General features: G+C 44.8%; 1 protein-coding gene across 1 annotated transcript in view; it reads left to right on the top strand.

The window, feature by feature from the left end:
- The window catches only part of FAM171A1 (family with sequence similarity 171 member A1), a 141,143-nt gene that overhangs the window by 106,556 nt on the left and 17,826 nt on the right, over window positions 1-16,761 (top strand). Inside the window, exon 5 of the mRNA XM_039240050.1 lies at window positions 1,893-2,069. Coding sequence (XP_039095981.1) covers window positions 1,893-2,069 — 177 coding nt within the window. The remainder of the gene's footprint in view (window positions 1-1,892; window positions 2,070-16,761) is intronic.

Here is a 16,761-nt window from a genome sequence, read left to right as displayed (position 1 = left end):
GAGCCCTTCAAAGTATGGATCGTTCCAGAATAAAGAAAGGGTCCAAGGGAGGGTGTTTTAGAAGGCGGGGAACAGGAGTGGGCATTTAGCGGCGCACTGAGAAGGCAGGAATAACTCCCTGCTGCGTCTTCTAACAGAGAACTTGTAAAAGCACATTGAATCTCCAGAAGCTAATGCATATAACTTTAAATTAATATGCCCTTTTCTGCAATGCTGTGCTTACTTCTCAGTGTTTAGAGCCTAGCCTGTTTCTTTCCATAGACTCCTGGGTAAATCATCTAGTCCAGATAATGCACATGAGAAAAGCAAATCACAAAGGAGCGAAGTAACTTACCGGAGCCACGGACACAGCTAGTGGTGCCTCTGGGGCCTCAGCCCCGGCTTCCTGGGCCGGGAATGTGCAGGAAAATAGGAAGGGAGAATCGAAAGGTGACGAGTGGGGAATCAGGAGGCAGAGTTAAGTGGGAGGAAGGGATGGGTGGTGAGTCCGGAACATTTACCTGCTCTACCTGCCGCTTCCCTCTCCTGCCTCATCCTGCCTCAGGTTCACTGAAAGCAGCACTTCCTGATTTGAAAATGTTCTCGATCGATAAGTTGTTGATACAGAGTCTAGTAAGTTACTTAATTTCTCTTTGTTTGCAGTCCTGTCCCATCCAGAGAGTCTAACAGAACCTAGGGAGCTACACCGGAGACCCGGCTTTGCCTCTGCCTCCCCTTTGGGCAGTTGGCACTGTTTTAGGTCTCATCCCAGAAGATATTTTGACCAGAAATAGGTAGATTCTGGGGTTTGGCTTTCTGTTCTTTACAGCAAAAAGGCCAGACTAAAAGATTTCACAACTTGAGCCTGTGATTCCAACATGGACCTTTTAACCAAATTCCCATTACCATGCCTGTTCCTTCAATGACAAACAGATGGCTATAAATCATAAATGGTAGTGCTGCTGTGATCTATATATAAATTGCTCTACAAAGCGTTTGGCCAGCACTTGTGTTGAAAACTCTAAAATTCACTACATTTCCCTTAAATGTTTACATCTAGTCCTAAGTGGTGGTTTGCATCGGCTTGAGTAGTTGATGGGTAGATACCTAAGTAAGTAGCTTAATAAGAAATCCTGTAGATTATATTCTAATGGAGCTTAAATGTCTTTATCACTGTGCATTTGTCATTGTGCTCAAGATTTGAAATTATGACAGTGAATGTTTTGTGTGATATTACATTTCACTGCAGAAAAATTGCTCTAAACTGAATTGCTTAAGTGTATAAATACAATATCACTGTCCAGAGCATTCCCTAATTTATCCATAAAGTAGACAGTCATTAAAGGCTTGGCTTGGAGAAGAAAAGGCCCCAATATAGAATAATTGGCCTGTTAAATTCCTTCTAAACAGATCACAATAACAATGGCAACTAAAATAACTCCTAAATCTTTCCAGTCCGGAGTTTTCAGTAGGGTACTTTTAGTAGAAGTAAGTTAATATTTTGAGGCGCTCCTTGAAAAAATGCCCCCCTTCTTTTTGAAAGTAGTCTGTAATGTGAAACATTTGGTTTCATTATGGTGATCTGCTGAGTAATTAATGTGTGGGTGGGGCTCACTTTGTGTAGGGGTTGATTTCAGAGAGTTCTACACATACGCTCCTCTGACACCATCCAGGAGTCTCTTCCTTTTGAGGCCCTTTCTGAAAGCAAAGCCCAGTAGTTAGAGTCAGCAAACCTGAGCTTCGATCCCAGATCCAACCACGAGGATTTTATACACGCAAAGTGCTCAGTGCAGTCCCTGGCCTATAGGAGGCCCTTGGTGAATGGTGACTGTTACTATCTTGTCGCTCATGGTTGCAGCGGCCCCACATCGGGCCTTTCTGTGCACGTGATGGAGATTCCGTCTTGCTTCCAGGAAACGGCACCAGGTATGACCTGACCCCAGTCACAGCCGTCAGTGTCCACTTGCTCAGCAGTGATGGAACGCCAGTGCTGGTGGACGGCCCCATTTATGTCACCGTGCCCCTGGCCACACCGAGCAGTCTGAGGCACAATGCCTATGTCGCGGCGTGGCGATTTGACCAGAAGCTGGGTAAGCATGGCTCCAGTGATTGGCTAGCAGGTGACTTCATTACTGTTTGATTTTTCCTTTTAAGATATCTATGCAAGTCTCCTTTCCTTGAGGTTACTGAATTCCGCTGCCCACAGCGTATTTCGTGGCTTCTGGTAGGTGAGGCTTAATTCCACGGTGCCAGGCAGGCATACTCTTTTAGAGGGTGTTTTGGTTTTGGTTTTGTGTGTACATTTAAGTTAATTGCCTTGAATCTTTATTAGAGCTAAAATTGGCCCCCTAATCTTTATCCTTTTATGCTCTAGGTTCTATGATCTCTCATGGTCATGTGGGTTTCTGTTTAATGCAAAAGGAAAAACATTGCCAACAACATACCAGAAGAGAAAATAAAAATTACCCATAATGCCACCACCGAGAGAAAACCACTAATAGTAGTTGGGATTATATCCTTCTGGTCATTTCTCTCTGCACATACATGTTCGTTATCTATTGGTGCCTAACAAATTGCCCGAAAACGTAGCAGCTTTAAATAACAGTGCACATCTCGTCCGGAATCCAATCACAGCCCAGCTGGGGGGCTCTGGGTCGGGTTCTCCAACAAGGTAGTGGTCAGGCTGTCAGCTGGGGCTGCATTTGTCTCGAGGTCTGGGGGGGCTAGCGGCCGTGCGTCCAGTCTCACTCACGGGTGTTTTGCGGGCCTCTGCTCCTCACTAGCTTCTGGCCAGAGGCTTCAGTTCCTGCCGTGTGGGTCTCCCCATAGCATGCCTTACAACATGGCCGCTTGCTTTCACGAGAGCCAAGGATCTGGTAGGAAAAATAAAATAAAGTAAAAATACAGAAAGACAAGTGGGCAAAGTGGAGGTCACAGTCTTTTATAACCTAATGTGAAGTGAAAGTGATACACCGTCACTTCTTTCCATGTGTTGTTGGTCACAGAGCCCAACACTGGTAACATGTGGGGTGGACCCCACAAGCGTGTAGACACCAAGAGGTGGGGACCACTGGGCCCTCTCAGAAAGGCTGCCTTCCACAAAATAGATTTTTAACAGAAATGGGATTGTACGCTACTACTCTATAACTTGCTTTGAAGAATCACTTGTGTGTCATAAACATCTTTCCATGGCATCAGCTGTTACTCTGCAATGTCAAAATTAATGATTGCATAGCATTTCATTAGATGGATGTGTCATAATTTGGTTGCTCTCCACCCTGTAATTAGAGAAAACATTACTATTCTTGCCAGTGCTGTAATGAATATCTTTGTAGCTAAATCTTTAGGCCTGGCCATGATTATTTCCACAGGATAACATGTTAAAGGAAGTGGAACTGTTCGATTAAAAACATACATGGGGATGGGGTCACCTGGGTGGCTCAGTCGGATAGAGCACGCAAGTCTTGATTTCAGGGTCGTGAGTTCAAGCCCCATGCTGGGCATGGAGCCTACTTAAAAAAATTTTTTAACGTGTACAAAATTCTAGGAATGACAGGGGTCCCTGGGTGGTTTGGTCAGTTGAGTGTCTGGCTCTTGATTTCGGCACAGGTCATGGTCCCAGGGTTGTGGGATCAAGCCCCATGTTAGGCTCTGCACTGAGGGTCTAGCCTGCTTGGGATTCTCTCTCTGTCTGTCTCTCTCTCTCTCTCTCTCTCCCTCTCTCTCTCTCTCTCTCTCTCTGCCCTTCTCCCCCACTTCTCAAATTAAATAAATAAGTAAATAAGTACAAAATTCTAAAGCTTTTAATACACGTTTCCACATTTTTCTCTAGGAAGTTTTACACTTGACACTCAACCCAACAATGTAGGCATACCTGCTCGTGCGCTTAGATTTTCCTACCACCTGCATCCATCTACCCCTCCAGTTCTTAGAAGGGTTCCCATGGAAGTCGAGTTTGAAAACACCAGTTTTGGGATACCCCAGTCCAGGATTTTAATTTGTTAGAACATACCTAAAGATTATTGGGAGATGTTTGATAGCAAATGTGTTTTCAAAGATAATCAATCTCTTTCCTTGAGTAGGCAAATTATAGTTCTGGGAATTTATATCTGAAAATAAATGCCCGTTGTGTATCCAGGGTTTGGTGGGGTTTGGTTTTGTGTTGCTTTGCTTTGTTTTACTTTCCCAATAACTACTAACAGACGCCATCATAATTTGTGTGGAATTGGGGCGCCTGGGTGGCTTAGTCAGTTAAGTGTCCGACTTTCGCTTAGGTCATGATCTCGTGGTTCGTGGGTTCGGGCCCCGCGTCGGGCTCTGTGCTGACTGGCAGCTCAGAGCCTGGAGCCTGTTTCAGTCTGTGACTCCCTCTCTCTCTGACCCTCCCCTGCTCACGCTGTCTCTCTCTCTCTCCTAAAAATAAATAAAAACATTAAAAAAAAAATTAAAAAAAATAAATAATTTGTGTGGAATTCTCTGATTGTACGAGACGTACCAACTTTGACATTGAAGAATGGGTGGTGCCGCTGCAGCAACATGTCCTGCTCTGTGAGAGACAGGCTACCGCTGACGTGTGTTCTCCACAGTGTAGTGACTTTTGGAGACGCTGTGATGAGGGTCAGGACGGAAGGAGCCCTGCGCCTCCCAGAAGACAGACTGGGAGGGGTGTGACTGAGAGAATCTCAGAAGAACACGGGAGAAAGGATGAGGAGAAGGGAGACAGCTCATATTTTGTATCCTGAAAACCTGGATCTGCTTGTAAGGCTGTAGGTCCCACCTGGAGCGAATCACTGTGCCCGTTTTCTCATTTGTATAAGACATGCATTTGTTGGGGCTCTTGTTCCCTTATATATTCTGCTTCTCTCCCTGGACCTCCCAGTCGGCCCCACATGTGCCCATGAGCAACAGCATGGCATGTGGTTAAGAGCAAGGGCTCTGGGGACACACCGGATTGGAAATCCAGCTCAGCTACCCACTGGCTGTGTGGCCCCAGAGGAATTATGTAACCTCTCTGTGCCGTAGTTTCCTCAACTATGAAACCCTCAACTGTCAAATGGGGTTGATGATAATAGTACTTAATGTCGTTACAAAGAGTGTATCAGTCAGAGTTCTCCAGAGAAACAGAACCAAGAGGGTATGTGTGTGTGTGCGCACAAAGAAGGAAAAGAGGGATTGATTTTAAGGAAGGGGCTAACAGATTTGTGGAGGCTGACCAGTCCAAAATCTGCGGGGTGGGCCAGCAGGCTGGAGACCCAGGGAAGAGTTGATGTTGCAGTTTGAGCCCAAAGGTAGTCTGCTGGCTGAATTTCCTCTTCCTCGGGGATCTCAGTCTTTTTCTTAATGCCTTCAACTGACTAGGTGAGGCCCACCCACTTTACAGCCTAATCTGCTTCACTCAGCCTCCTTATTTATATGTTAATCTCATTTTATCTTTTTGTGTTAATCTCATTTTAAACATGCCTTCAGGGCAACCTCCACATGTGTTTGACTGAATATCCCGAGACAGTGGCCTAGGCGAGTAGACACAAAAAATTAACCACTCCAAGGATTAAATGAGTTACTATTTGCAAGAACAGTGTAGTGCAGTGCCTGGGACATAACAAGGACACCCTAAGAGTTTACAAAGTAAGCAGAAGTCTCCCCGTTCTGTAGGCTTTCACGGACTGGGCCTTCCAAACCACTTCCCCAGATGTCTCTGTAGCCCAAGTCTCTCAAAGGATTGTTCTCCACATGCTATTTCCATTCCTCAACCCACCACAATCCCACTTCTGCCACCCACTCTTCTGAAACAGATGTCACTGAGGCCACCAGCAGCTGCATGACTGTGAAGGCAGGTGACCTCTTCGTCCTCTTCAGTGCCTCTGCCCTGTTTGGTGGCTTCCGTTCCTTAGTGAAGGGCCCTCCTCCGTCGGCTGTCTGACTCAGTGTCCCCTAGTCATCCTGGTCTGCTGGCCGCTGGACTCTGCCCTTCACCCAGTTCTCAGCTTACCTCATAGCAGTTGCTGGGGCATCTAACCACTTCGCACAGGGTGCCCCCTGTGCACCCAAGTCCTCTTCTCTGCTCTGTGTCCCTGACCTTCTGTTAGACATCAGCTTATGGATGTGCCATAGGAAACTCAGGTCCTACATGCCAAACCCATCCACTGCCCTCACTCCAGCATTTAAACCTCTTCATTCCTATGTCTCCTCTCTTGATTCATAGTATCTTAAGATGGGGTCTTAGGGCACCTGGGTGGCTCAGTCGGTTAAGCGTCTGACTTCAGCTCAGGTCATGATCTCACGGTTCGTGGGTTCGAGCCCCGCATCGGGTTCTGTGCTGACAGCTCAGAGCCTGGAGCCTGTTTCAGATTCTGTGTCTCCCTCTCTCTCTGCCCCTCCCCCACTCATGCTCTGTCTCAAAAATAAATTTAAAAAAGACGGGGTCTTACCATTTCTTAGTGATCAGGGCAGTTTAATATATTCTGATACAACATTTGTACTTCAGATGACTATATACAGGGGCACCCGGGTGGTTCAGTCAGTTAAGCATCCAACTTTGACTCAGGTCATGATCTCACAGCTTATGAGTTCGAGCACCACATCGTGCTCTGCTCTGACAATGTGGAGCCTGCTTGGAATTCTCTCTCTCCTCCTTTCTCTCCACCCCTCCCCCATCCACACTTTCTCTTTCTCTCAAAATAAATAAACTTTAAAAAAAAAAAGAGGTAGGATAACTTCTTTAAAAAAAGAGAGAGAGATGGCTATATACATAAACAACAATGGTATACATACGTAGAGAGAGAGAGAGAGCCTGTGATCAGTGGTCCTTATGAGGGAGACAGGAGGAATCAGAACCAGAGGAGACGGGAACGTGGTAATGGAAGCAGAGATTAGAGCAATGTATTTTGAGTATGGAGGAAGGGGCCATATGTCAAGGAATACAGGCGGCCGCGAGAAGCTGAAAAAAACAAGGAAACCGATTTGTCCGCTGAGAGGCCCCAGAAGGAGTCCACCCTTCTGACACCTTGCCTTCAGCTCACTGAAACTGACTTCAGACTTCACCTCCAGAACCGTTAGAGAATATAGTTGTGTTGTTTTAAGCCCCCGAGGCTGTGGCCATTTATTACTGAAGCAACAGGAAATAACATAATTATAGAAGTCTGTGAAAATGAAGAAATGTGCATTGTTATGCAGCCTCTGAAATATAAAATCTCCCGTTCCCTGTCTCTTCTCTGGAAATAATCCCCACAGCATTGAGCCTTTTGCCATTGGGAATTGTTGTTGGGTAATTGATCTATTTCCATTTAAATGATCTTTTTAACCTCGCATCTACTGCAAAAAATGTAACTGCCAAATTCCTGGTTATAACAGATTTATGTGTACACAGAAAAGCCAACATTTGGATAGTCATTCAAAAATAATCAAATGAATTGAAATGTGTTTTCTGAAAACCTTAAGGTTGGATGGACATTTCAAAGAAACCTATGTTCTTTAACTTCCTGAACTCAGGAAAAGTCTACATATTTCATAAGGTTGTTGTTTTTTCTACTATTTTTTCTTTTCTTAAGGTTTTAATTTTGTTAGATTTAATCAGTAATATAATTATTTAAGTAGAAATTAAATTATCGTGGGGCACCTGGATAGTTGAGTCGGTTAAGCATCCAACTTCGGCTCAGGTCATGATTTCACCTCTTGTGTGTTCGAGCCCCGCATCGGACTCTGTGGGGACAGCTCAGAGGCTGGAGCCTGCTTCAGACTCTGTCTCCCTCTTTACCTGCCCCAGCCCCCTCTGGCTCTCTGGCTCTGTCTGTCAGAAATGAATAAAAGTTAAAAAAAAATTTTTTTTAAGAAATTATCTTATCTTAGTTAAATAAAAAGTTCCAAAACAGGGGTATCAGATTAGGAAAAAAGTAGGAACACATCTTAAGCATTTAACACTACTTACTAATTAGAATCTACTTACGATTAATTCAAACACAAGAATCACTGCAAACCATTTTAACACTTTAAATTATCTGCTTTTGAGGCAAACCAAAGTAATTGTAATTCCAAACTGTCTAACAGCCAAATACAGCAATCTGTAAACCCATTACAAATTGTTGGGGTGCTTGGGTGGCTGAGTCAGTTAAGTGTCTGACTTCGGCTCAGGTCATGATCTCACCGGTTTGTGGGTTCAAGTCCTGCATCAGGCTCTGTGCTGACAACTCAGAGCCTGGAGCCTGCTTCGGATTCTGTGTCTCCCTCTCTCTCTGCCCCTCCCCCCTTGCACTCTGTCTCAAAAATAAACATTTGAAAAAATTTTTTTAAAAGAATTGTTCACCTAAATCAGGACCAGAAGACAAGAGCAAAGCTAAGAATGGTTTTTACTTTCTTTTTAGTGTTTCATTTCTGAGAGAGAGAGAGAGGGAGACAGCGTGAGTAGGGGAGGGTCAGAGAGAGGGAGACACAGAATCAAAAGCAGGCTCCAGGCTCAAACAGACGAACCATGAGATCATGACCTGAACCGAAGTCGGACACTTAACTGACTGAGCTACTCAGGTGCTCCTGGTTTTTACATTTTTAAATGATTGAAGAAAGAATCAAAAGAAGAAGAATATCTCCTAACACATGACAATTACATGAAATTCAAATGTAAACACCCCTAAATAAAGTGCTATTGGATGCTGTGGACTGAATGTTTGTATTGCCCCTCCCCACAATTCATATGTTAAAATCCTAAACTCCAGTGTGTTCAGAAGTGGAGCCCTTGGGAGGTGATTAGATCATGCGGAGTGAGCCCTCTTGAATGGGATTGAATTGAATGCACTTAAAAGAGACCCCAGAGAGCTCCCTCACCCCTTCCACCCTGTGAGGACACAGCAAGAAGACACCATCTTTGAACCAGGAAGTGGGGTTTCACGAGACATTGATTCTTACAGCACCTTGATCTTGGACTTCCCAGCCTCCAGAACTGTAAGCAATGCATATCTATAATTCATAAACCACTTAGTTTGTTATTTTTTTTATAGCAGCCCAGAGAGACCAAGCCACTGGAGCACAAGCGTCCCCGCTTCCGTCGGGTCTGCGTGAGTGCTGTCTCATTATACCAGGGGGTTGAGTCATTGAGACAGAGACTAGGTGTCCCCACAAACTGAAGATACTTACTATCTGACCTTATACAGAAAAATGTTGTGATCCTTGATCTCAAAGGCATTCAAGAGGGAAGCTCTTACCATTTTAGTCTTAGAATGCAAGTCGATTCTACGCTCTGCAGGGCCGAAGTGGGGTCCCCCGCGCGGCCACAGTCTGTACCTCCCGCTGCCCAGGTAACCCTCCAGCATTTTGCCAGGAGCGCATGTGGGTGCTCAGAGCGATAACAGCTTCGTTATAGGGCAGGACTTCAAAGAAGGACGAAGTCCTTAAAAGTCCAACTTCAGCTCAGGACATGATCTCATGGTTCGTGAGTTCAAGCCCTGCTTCAGGCTCTGTGCTGACAGCTCAGAGCCTGGAGCCTGCTTCAGATTCTGTGTCTCCCCATCTCTACGCCTCCCTTGCTCACTCACATGCGCGTGCACATGTGCCCTCTCTCTCTCAAAACTAAGTAAACATAAAAAAAGAAAAAAATACATTAGGACCTATAGATACTCCCTTTCAAACACCACTGTTAGTGTGGAGTCAGTATTTGATGCCGCCATTTATTACTGTGGTCTTTTTATTTTTTTAATGGCTACAATTGTCTTTTTTTCTCTCTCTCGTTTGAAACAGGCAAAAAATTTTCCATGCTAAAAATCAGCATCTCCATGCTTCAACCCACACAGTTCGTCGGAGAGTGAGTTAATAGATCAGCACTCTCTGAGAACATAAGTAAAGTTGGATTTTGTTTAGTCAGTTAGCAGTATGAACTGGATCATTGTTCTGTGCCCTCTCCAAAAAATGATCTTTTTGAGAAGTGCAACTTGCATATGCTGGAATTGATACCTCGGCTGCATTTACATGCAGCAACCGAAGCTGTTGCATTAAAATGCACTTGATTTGTGTTGCAGGAGAGGACTGTGTAGTGAGCGTAAGTCTTTCTTTGGAGGAATTAGTGGATTTCCTTCGCTTACTATCTTCTCACAGCGCCCTGTTGGAAAGTAGAACAATGCTGGTGTCAGGGTGACGGGCTAACGTGGACAGACCTGTGTCCTCATCCATATGGGCGGGGGCGCACTTTGTCCTTGGAAGAAAGCAGTTTTCCTTCTCCCCGTCTGGCAGAAGAAGTGTCATCGTCATGGTGAATGCGTCTTAGCTGACGCTTTCTGGGCAGGGGGAGACAATTATGTCAGCTCGCTTTTCCAGGCATTTACTCTCTCGCCTATAACTGGGACAGCAGATGGCTGTTCGATGTTCTGGGTTGTCAGACTGTGATCTGACTCGTTGCCCTGGGGGAATGGTCACTTCTGACCATGCAAACCAGGTCAGTGGTTTAGATTTCAAGTGAGTGACTCACATTGACTGGCACAGAAATCAACATTCCGGATTCTGTAGGTGATATGTTTCTGCTGTTTAAAGATAACTTGGATTACTGGCTTTGAATACGCTCATTCTAATGAGCGTACTCAGAAATAAAAGCATCTCCTAAGTGGAGCTACATTGTAGAATCCCATTTTAACTGCCTTCCCAAAACACAGCCTGCAGAGTGTGTGTGGGTTGCTATAGAAATGGTGGTCACTGAAGCGCCCCTTATCATGCGTGGTGCATGTGTGTCAGGCGCTCAGGATCCCCACTCATAACTGGCCTGTAGTGGGTTTGTCTCCACCTCAGATGGCGAGCATTACTGATGATGGTGCACTCTTTGAACTAGTCCGTTTAGGTAAGTCACGGCCAGCCCGCCCTTGAAGGTGAGGCTTCATTTAAAATGTAGATCTGGCTGTTTTTCCACTTCATTGCAATGTTTTTTGGGGGAATAGGAAGGGGTGGGAGTTCTTAAAGCACTAAATTCTGTTTAGAACTTTCAAAAGATGAAAATAATATTACTGCCTTATCTTTTTCTCTCTATATCCTGAGCAACACGTCAGGAGGGGGAGGTGATCTATCACCTACTAAGATGTCGTGACTGAAGTACAAGGATGGACTATATTACGTGGGGTGGGCCAAAGTTAGAACAAAAGAGGGGAGTTTGTGTTTCTAGTAATTACATGTGTTGTATTCATTTTAGAACCATACATACCGTCCCTTATTCTTTCAGAAAGAACAGACTCTGTAGTTAAGGGTAGTACAAAGAAGACTGATCCATCTTAAGTGTAATGTTAGTATATCCCTGAGAAAGATTACCTGAAATGGTCTTCTGGCCATGAAGCCTACTTCTTTGAAACAAAGAGCTCTCAGGGAAAGAGTCTCCACTTTCCCACATGTTAAAATTGCCCATAAAAGTCAGTTCAGCATTCTTTTAGATATGTAGGAGATACCAAGGTAATTTACCTGCAAAGAAAGTAGGATGAAATGATGCAAAGGGTAGAAAAGCACTGGTGGGAAGAATAGGACTTCATTTGGGAAAATGGTGGCAATCCAGTGAAAACTTCAGGTTACTGGAAATCTCGGCTGCCACGTGGCCAACGAACTGGTGTGTTTTTGAGACACAGATGGGCCTCTTTTTGCTGATACAGACCATTAGCATCACAGTTGGGAAGCCCTGATCCCGTTGTCCAAGGGGAGTGCAGTCAGGCCAGCAACACATGCACTGTTGCCCGTGGGGAGAACGGATACACAGTGATCTCAGAACATGGACATTTGTTTTTCAGTGTCTCCTAGCAACTCAAAAAAAAATACATTCTTGTGATATCAATCCATTCCTAGGAATCATTAAGCCTTTTGTGTCTTTCACCCCCCATGGCTCCAAAATGAGAATTTTCAGAGAATAATGCCATCACATCAACTATATTGTAGTTATGGTTTGGGGACCATTTTTGTTTTGAACTCTTATTCTTCCAGACTTAATCTTCCTAAAGTGTCGTTTTATCTACAGAACTAGAAGCTCCCGTGCTTGAGTTTAACCAAAACTGTTTGGGGCAGGCTTTACAAATGACAGTTGCCCTTTGTGGTCTTAGAGTGTGGTACAGATCAGTGTGTTCCCCCGGAAAGGAAATGTCTTACTGTCGACCTCTCATTCCTGCTTAGGGAATATGCATGTTGCGGATTATCTGGGGCAAATTTGTGTCCCCTGCCAGCGCCCCCAACACCTAGAAACTTCTAAGCCTCCGTGCTTCGCTGCCTCTTGGCCTGCGTTCCAAGCATAGCATCTAACATGCTCATTCTAAGATCAGCCTGGGTGAAGAATAGGATGGTGGAGCTCTCATATTTTACTTCAAAACCGAATAATTTTTTTAAAATGGTTTTTAATGTTTATTTTTGAGAGAGAGAGACAGAGTGCAAGCAGGGGAGGGACAGAGAGAGACACACACAGAATCCAAAGCAGGCTCCAGACTCTGAGCTGTCAGCACAGAGCCCCACACGGGGCTCGAACTTGAGAACCTCGAGATAGTGACGTAAGCTGAATTTAGATGCCTAGCTGACTGAGCCACCCAGTTGTCCCCAAAACCAAATAATTTTAAAATGTCTTCTGTTTTCAGTTATCTCCGTTGAAATGGATAATTAAAGTGAAAGGTATTCATTCATTCATTCATTCATTCATTCATTTTGAGTGAATGTGTGCATGAGCAGGGAAGGGGCAGAGAGAGCGAATCTGAAGCAGCCTCCACACTGTCAGTGTAGAGCCTGATGTGGGGCTTGGTCCCACAAACCATGAGACCGTGATCTGAGCCAAAACCAAGAGTCAGATGCTTAACCAACTGAACCACTCAGGTGCCCCAAAGGGAAAGGTCTTTTTTTATTTCTTTCATAGTTTATTGTCGAGTTGGTTTCTGTATAATACCCAGTGCTCATCCCAACAAGAGCCCTCCTCCATGCCCATCACCCCCTCCCCCTCTCCACCACCCCATCAGTCCTCAGTTTGTTCTCAGCATTCAAGAGTCTCTCATGGTTTGCCTCCCTCCCTCTCCCCCACTATTTTTGCCCTTCTTCTCCCCCACGGTCCTTCGTTAAGTTCCTCCTAATCCTCCTATACGTGCAAGCATATGGTATCTGTCCTTCTCTGCCTGACTTACTCCACTCAGTATAACACCCTCAAGTTCCATCCACGTTGCTACACATGGCCAGATTTCATTCTTTCTCATTGCCATGTAGTATTCCACTGTGTAGATAAACCATATCTTCTTGATCCATTCATTAGTTGATAGACACTTAGGTTCTTTTCATGTTTTGGCTATTGTTGAGAGTGCTGCTATGAACATTGGGGTACATGTGCTCCTATGCATCAGCACCCCTGTATCCCTTGGGTAAATTCTTAGCAGTGCTATTGCTGGGTCATAGGAGAGTTCTATTGATAATTTTTTGAAGAACCTCCACACTGTTTTCCAGAGGGGCTGCACCCATTTCCATTCCCACCAACAGTGTAGTGGGGTGCCCGTTTCTCCACATCCTCACCAGCATCTAGATCTCCTGATTTGCTCTTTTAGCCACTCTGACCGGCATGAGGTGGTATCTCAGTGTGGTTTTGATTTGTATTTCCCTGATGAGGGGGGACGCTGAGCATCATTTCATGTGTCTGTTGGCCACCTGGATGTCCTCTTTGGAGAAGTGTCTGTTCATATCTTCTGCCCATTTCTTCACTGGGTTGTTTGTTTTTCAGGTGTGGAATTTGGTGAGTTCCTTAGAGATTTTGGATACTAGCCCTTTATCTGATATGTCATTTGCAACTATCTTTTCCCATTCTGTCAGTTGCCTATTAGTTTTATGGATTGTTTCCTTTGCCGTGTGCAGAAGCTTTTTATCTTGATGAGGTCCCAGTAGTTCATTTTGCTCTTGATTCCCTTGCCTTTGGGGATGTGTCAAGTAAGAAATTGCTGCAGTTGAGGTCAAGGAGGTTGCTTCCTGCTTTCCTCTAGGGTTTTGGTGGTTTCCTGTCTCACATTCAGGTCCTTCATCCATTTTGAGTTTATTTTTGTGTATGGTGTGAGAAAATGATCTAGTTTCATTCTTTTGCACGTTGCTGCCCAGTTCTCCCAGCACCATCTGTTAAAGAGGCTGTCTTTTTTTCCATTGGATACTCAGGAAAGGTCTTTGTGATAGAATATTACATTGGTAGTACAATATGTATCAGGAGTCTACAGGTTATAGGCAACATGAAGCCCAGCAATTGAGACAGCTGGGACTTGGACACTGGTTCCTCCTAGTAACCAACTAAGTTACTAGTTGTGATGTTGAGCAAGTCCTTTAACATCCCTGGGCCATGAAATGGAAACAGCAACTGGTACTCAGTAAAGAGCTCTGTGCATGTTCGCCATTATTATTATAGTCATCACTGCTGTCGTGGAGCCCATATTTAGTTTGTGCATCTTGGGTGAAGCATGATACAAGGAAGAGGGACCGGTACAGTGAAGTCCTAGCGTCTTTACTATCCACTCTCAGCCAAGGCACCGTGTAGCTGGTAGCCCCCAGTATCCATCCCGATTGGTTGGTACCCCTATTTCCTATTTCCACCAGTTGGTCCATGTTTTGAATGGCATTGCTGTTTCCCTATTCCCAAATAACTCTAGAAGTCTAGAATAGGTAACGCTTTTTTATTTGAGCAAAGCAAGAGTAAGTCCCCTGCTGTGCCGAGCAACTGTTTGCCCAGGGCACAAGTCCGGCCAGCTGCCTGGTGTCTGAACTTCAGCCCAGCCCTGCTCTTCCTGCTCGCAGCTCCATGCCCTGGGTCTTGACAGCACCTCATGCTCTTGTCCCCACGTCACGAGTGAGGACACCTAGGAGGAGGACTGGGGAGGGACCAGGAGCCCGATGTCCAGGCTTTCCTGAGTAAGAATCTAGATTTTTCAAACTGGAACCTATTGGCCCAGAGAGCTTCTCTTGGGTATGGGAATTGTCCGCAAGGATTTTAAAATCTCAGGTTTGGGTTTTGATGATAATCTTGTACAACGCCACATGAAAAATACTCTGCATCATCAGGATTCAGTATAGAATTTAAGGGCCATCAGATACTCTCATTGCCTGGATGTATACGTATGAATAGACTATTGGGTAGGATAGAATCACTGAGAGAAAATGGAACCAGAGTAGCTGCCATACATCAAGGACCCCACCATATTAAGGAAAAATATTTTAAAGTATGTTCACAGAGGAAAATTTCTCGGCAACTTGAGCTAGAAAAAGGTAGCCAATCATTGGCATACCACGCTCAAGAGAAGCCTCACCCTTCACAGTCATGTTCATGTGGCAAGTGATAGCCTGCTTCTATTTCTTTTATAAACTCATTTTGATTTTATATTTTTATATGAGCTATACTCTTTTATATTAGGACATATTTAACACATAATTTTATTTATTTATTTATTTTGAGAGAGAGAGAGAGAGAGCTCATGCATAAGCTGGGGGAGGGCCAGAGAGAGAGGAGAGAGAGAGAGAATCTCAAGCAGGCTCCACACTGCCAGTGCAGAGCTCGATGCGAGGCTCAAACTCACAAACTGTAAGACCCTGACCTGAACTGAAATCAAGAGTTGGGTGCATGACCGACTGAGCTCACCCAGGTTCCCCAACACATAATTTTTTAAACAAGTTGAACACATTGCATAAGAATTTTATTCCCCTTCTAAATTCATTGTGTACCTTAGTCTGGTCTGGAAATCATCAGAAGGAAAGATAGTCCTGCCCTGGTATCTACTTTACGCAAAGCTTCATCAACAAGCCATAGATTTAATCTTGGAAATATATGCATTCCTGAGAAAACCTTTTAGATAGGCCGTTTTAACTTTTGGAATAAAATTCTACCTCTTGGTAGAATTGTGTCTCTGCCCCTTGGGCTGTACCACCCTTGGGCTGAGCAAGAGGGACGGCTGCTCTAAGCCCCCCACTTTACAGGACCTCACTCTGGACCTCATCCAGCTATGCCCTCTCCCCATGGGATAAGGCATCTACTGACCCAAAAGGATGTGGCCACCTGGAATCTGAGACCCCATTCTAGAAGACCCCCCAGGTGCCCTAGATCCCAGATGTAAGCTGATTTCCAGGCACTCTACCCCATGCCCTTTTCCCAGAGGCAGACCTCTCTGCCCATCTACACATGCCAGGTACATATCCTCAGGTCAGAGGGGTGGCCAAGGAGTGGCTGCTGGCTGGGGCATGAGCTTGGACATGGAGTTGGGAGTCCACATCCATGGTCATGAGGCGGAGTGTGAGTTGGGAAGGCGGATAGGCCACAGACCAACTCTCCTCATGCTGTTCGTTCTAGAATGCACTCTTTAAAGCACTGAAGAATTCTACATTCAGCCCTAGCCTTTAGGTTGTATAAAGTTACGGTTGGGAGAGTAGGACACTTTTATTTAACCACACGATCACTTGCTCCGTAACTTTTAAATACTTAGATATGTTGTAATGGACATCCATTTATAGTCTTATCTTGAGTTCTGCAGATGTTAGGGGTGAGCCTGTCCTTGGGCAAATCACTCACTTCTCTGAGCCTAGAGTCTTCAGTCTCAGATATAAGATTTAGAATACCTACCTTTTAAGGTTGTAGAAGACTGAAAAGCGATTATGTCCATAAAGCACCTAGCACATTACCGGGTGTAGATGATATCCTTACTATGTTGATTCTTTTTGCCCCTTATCTTGAATCAGCCTGTTAAAATTGTTTGTATCCAGGCACCTGGGTGGCTCCATTGGATAAGCATCAGACTTTGGCTCAAGTCATGATCTTGCAGTTCCTGAGTTCAAGCCCCGTGCTGGGCTATGTGC

The sequence above is a fragment of the Hyaena hyaena genome, unplaced genomic scaffold (assembly GCF_003009895.1).
Source record: "Hyaena hyaena isolate Hyena2069 unplaced genomic scaffold, ASM300989v1 scaffold_165, whole genome shotgun sequence".
NCBI lineage: Eukaryota > Metazoa > Chordata > Mammalia > Carnivora > Hyaenidae > Hyaena > Hyaena hyaena.
The sequence above is the reverse complement of the archived record's forward strand: the minus strand, read 5'-3'. Positions and strand labels throughout refer to the sequence as shown.